Source organism: Homarus americanus, unplaced genomic scaffold (assembly GCF_018991925.1).
Source record: "Homarus americanus isolate GMGI-L3 unplaced genomic scaffold, GMGI_Hamer_2.0 scaffold6317, whole genome shotgun sequence".
Taxonomy (NCBI): domain Eukaryota; kingdom Metazoa; phylum Arthropoda; class Malacostraca; order Decapoda; family Nephropidae; genus Homarus; species Homarus americanus.
Window position 1 is genome coordinate 15152406 of NW_024730668.1, and position 4280 is coordinate 15156685.

The 4280-nt window shown below is 45.6% G+C and overlaps 1 protein-coding gene across 1 annotated transcript; it reads left to right on the forward strand.

Moving 5' to 3' along the window:
* Window positions 1-1540: 1540 nt before the first annotated feature.
* LOC121867096 lies at window positions 1541-2002 on the forward strand. Its single transcript, XM_042366852.1, has one exon. The coding sequence runs from the start codon at window positions 1541-1543 to the stop codon at window positions 2000-2002; it is 462 nt and encodes a 153-aa protein (XP_042222786.1).
* The last annotated feature ends 2278 nt before the right edge of the window (window positions 2003-4280 follow it).

Genomic DNA, 4280 nt, shown 5'->3' on the forward strand with positions numbered 1-4280 from the left:
CACTACACTTACCTCATTCTCCCCACACCTTCCTCCACCTCTTACCTCAGTCTCCCCTCACCTTCCTTCACCTCTTACCTCACTCTCCCTTCACCTTCCACCACCTCTTAACTCACTCTCCCCTCACCTTCCACCACCTCTTACCTCATTATCCCCTCACCTTCCTCCACCTCTTACTTCACTCTCCCCTTACCCATAAGGTTTCACCCTCGGCCCATTAATCACTAACTCACTGGATAACATTATCTTCTCCCTAATACAATTCGGTAGCAGATACAAACAATACAATATTAGTTTACGTATAACAAACTATTTTTTTAATATTTACTAGTGTTTGGTTAGATTAAGTTAGGTTAGGGTTGGCTAGCTTATGTTTGGTTAGTGTACTGTTCCAATATATAGTCATTGGAGTGTGTGTACTAGTATATGTGTGAGATGGTGTAGCCTATCTGCGATAATTCCTGTTCTGTACATTTCAGGTATTGGTGCCTTCTGTATTTAAACAATAAACTTCAACAAAATCAAACAGTATATTACTGACCGACGGTGCATACAGTAAATTGGCGACGAGGATGAAGAACATACATCTATTCACAACATGGCCACTGCTATACCAACACTACAACCTCTAGAGCTAGAGGAGACTGACCAAACACAAGCATGGACTGACTGGATAGAGCATGCTGAAGATGCCTTCATTGCATTCAACATAACTGAAGATGCCAAAAGACTAGCACTCATCAGATTCAATGGAGGAAAGAAACTGAAGGAAATCATGAAGACATTGCGTCCAGCGATACCTACAGACCAAACAGAGCCAACGTACAAAACAATGAGAATAGCATTTGATGAATACTTCAGTGAGAAAACAAACGAAGTATTTGAACGACACAAGTACCGGATGCTGGCGCAGGAGGTCGGGGAAAGTACACACAATTACGTAACCCGCGTATGTACACAAAGGACCAAGTGCATCGACCAGTTGACGGAGAAATTTACTTCACATAAAATGCGTCGTGCATACGTGAAGGAGACAGACAACAGTACAGAAAGCTCTACAAATCGCTTACACTTATGAATCAACTGAAGCGCAAGCTAGCCAGATGGAGCAAGGTGAAGAAGGCACCAATGTGGACAAGGTAAACACAAGATACAAACAACAACAGCAGCGGGACTGGGAAAGCAATCGAAGACAACAAAGTAAGGATATGCCACGCGACCCAAAACTGAACTGTCTCGGGTGTAATGGCACTGGCCATCGACATGGACAGAGACAATGTCCTGCATTTGGAAAAAATTGCAATTACTGTGTAATCGTCAACCACTTTGCCACCGCGTGCAGAAAAAAACATAACCGACAAGAGATGGTCAGACAACTGACGGAGGACAGTTCGACGGGTAACGACGACAATCACGTACACCAGGTGTCGTCCAAGAGCACAAAAGAATCTGACGATGGCCATACCTATGTGTTCAGAGTGACATCAGACGACACTGCAGAGGAAAAGGTGATGATACAGTAGAAGACGTACCAGTCGGAATGTTGATTGACTCAGGGGCAAACGTCAATCTAATTGACGAGAGCACATTCGACCACATCATCAAAATACGACCGAACATAGTACTCAAGGAAACGAATATCCAACCTAAAGCGTATGGAAACATTCCCATCCCCCTCCGAGGAGAGTTCTTTGCAACACTGACAAATGGATCGAAGGGAGTCGCACACAAAATCCTGGTAACAACAGCAAAACAGGGAGGGAATATTCTGAGCAAGCGAGCCAGCTTGGATCTTGGCCTTCTCAGTATCCACCAGAATAACCGGATTACGACCAGTGAGATGCCTTCATCAACCCGGAGGATACTGGAACTACATCTACCAGCGCTGAATGGACTGGGGAGAATGAGAAACTTCCAACTCAAGCTCGACATCGACCCAAATGTCAAACCCGTCGCACAGTCACCTCGGAGAGGACCATTTCACATTCGAGGTTGCCGTTGAACAGAAGATACAAGAAATGTTAGATAATGATATCATCGAGAGCGTGGAAGGCCCTACACCATGGGTGTCCCCATTGGTGACTGCTCCAAAACCAGATGGAGATATCAGGATATGCGCAGACCTCCGCATAGCAAACAAAGCGGTGAAACGCATACGCCATCCTATATCAACCGTGGAACAACAACTCAGCGAAATTAACGGGGCCACGAAATTCTACAAAATCGACCTAAACTCATACTATCATCAGATCGAGCTAACCCCCGAATCGAGAGACATAACAACATTCTCGTGCGACTCCGGTATCTAAAGGTACAAGGTGTTAGTCATGGGCATTGCATTAGTCGCGGAACAAGGGCAACGTCTGCTGCAACAGATTTTGCAAAAGTGTCCGAATTGTCGGAATGGAGCGGATGACATCCTGGTCTGGGGCAAGGATACGAGTGAACACAACAGTGCTCTGGAAAAAGTACTGCAAAAGTTGAAGGAGAACAACCTGACCATCTCCCAACACAAAAACGTGTTCCACATAGATGAAGTTGAAAACCATGGATTTATTGTATCCAAAGAGGGCATCAAATCGACAGATGAAAATATCGAAGCCGTGAAGAGGTTCAGACGGCCAGAAACGGTTCAGGAAGTCCGCAGCTTCCTAGGTCTGATCAACTACCTGACCAGGTTCATACCACGACTAGCGACATTGAGTGAACCTCTGAAAAACCTGACGAGAATGAACAGCAAGTGGACCTGGACAGAAAAAGAAGAGTGGTGCTTCAACAAACTGAAGGAGGCCGTCATGAAGAGTGAGGCACTCATGCACTTCAACCCTCAGCTACCAACCACACTAATTGTGGATGTTAGTCCGGTAGGACTATGCCAAAACCACCAAGGGGTACTCAAACCCATCAGTTATGCCTCCCGAACACTGACTCAGGTGGAAAAACGGTATTGTCAGCTGGAGAGGGAAGCCTTAGCCATAGTTTGGGCATGTGAAAAATTTCATCTATATCTTTACGGGAAAGAATTCACCATCATCACCGATCATCGAGTGCTAACGACCATCTTCAGCCCGAAAGGCAAACCATCAGCCCGTATACTCAGGTGGATCCTACGCATGCAACAGTAAGACTTCACGGTCCAACACATCAAAGGAAGTGACAATCCGCAGACATACTGTCTAGACAACCCCTGCCATTCGATGCTCAAATCTCTGAAGAAGAGAAACTGGCAGAGGGATTCATCAACTATGTGGTTGCCAAAGGGATCCCGAAAGCTATGACACTGTCCGAAATTCTTAAAGAATCAGGTGTAAGGGCGGAAACGATCTTCCAGCTGGTTACCGCTGCTAACTCGCTCGTTTGCTGGTGCGGACGCCACTTGGGGCGGTTGGACAGAGGTGAGAACGGCAGCGACTATCTGGGTCATAGGCAGATTCAACCCAGTCGCCATACAGTCACTATCTAGCTACCCAGCTGTTCGTCAAATTCTGGCTGTGATCTCATCATAGGTCCTGGACTTGTGGGCTGTGTCCCCAGACCTTCACCTATCGACTGTCAATTCTCTGGTCATCTACCACTACCATACCACGACCGTCAGTTCATCTCATTCCGTCTGTCCCCCGGTGTTCTGCCATTTCAAGATGTCGCTCGAGTGTGGAGTTTAATGGATGCTTCCCTACCCTGAGTGTGGATCACCGTGTTCCAGAACCTTACCCCAGAGCCACTGCCGTAGGAAATATCTGTTCATTGTTTGATTCTTTCAGTTGTTGACTCCCATTAATTGTTTGATTCTTTCAGTTGTTGACTCCCATTAATTGTTTGATTCTATTAATTGCTGACTCCAATTAATTGTTTGCTCCCTTTAATTGTTTGCTTCCATTAATTGTTTGACTCCATTAACTGTTGACTGCCTTAATTGTTTGACTCCCGTAATTGTTATTTGATGTTTGTTGAGTGGTGTCAGAGTTTTGTGTTATATTTTTATAGTAAAGAGATGTCAATCTCAAACGGTTGTTTGTTATTCCTCAGAAAACCATGGTCCTCGACTTTCCTTTATGAAGATCCTGATTAGCCTGGTAAGGGATTTCTATCCCCAAAGTCCCAGGCCTTTACATCAGGGAAGGATTCGACTATAAGATCCCTCGAAGACGCCATCGCCAAGAATGACTGGACGGATAAACTAACGGAGCCTTTCAAACACGTACGTGCAGAACTGACATCAAAACGGGGACTCGTGTTGAGGGGATCCCGGATCGTAATGCTCCAAACACTACAACGGCTCA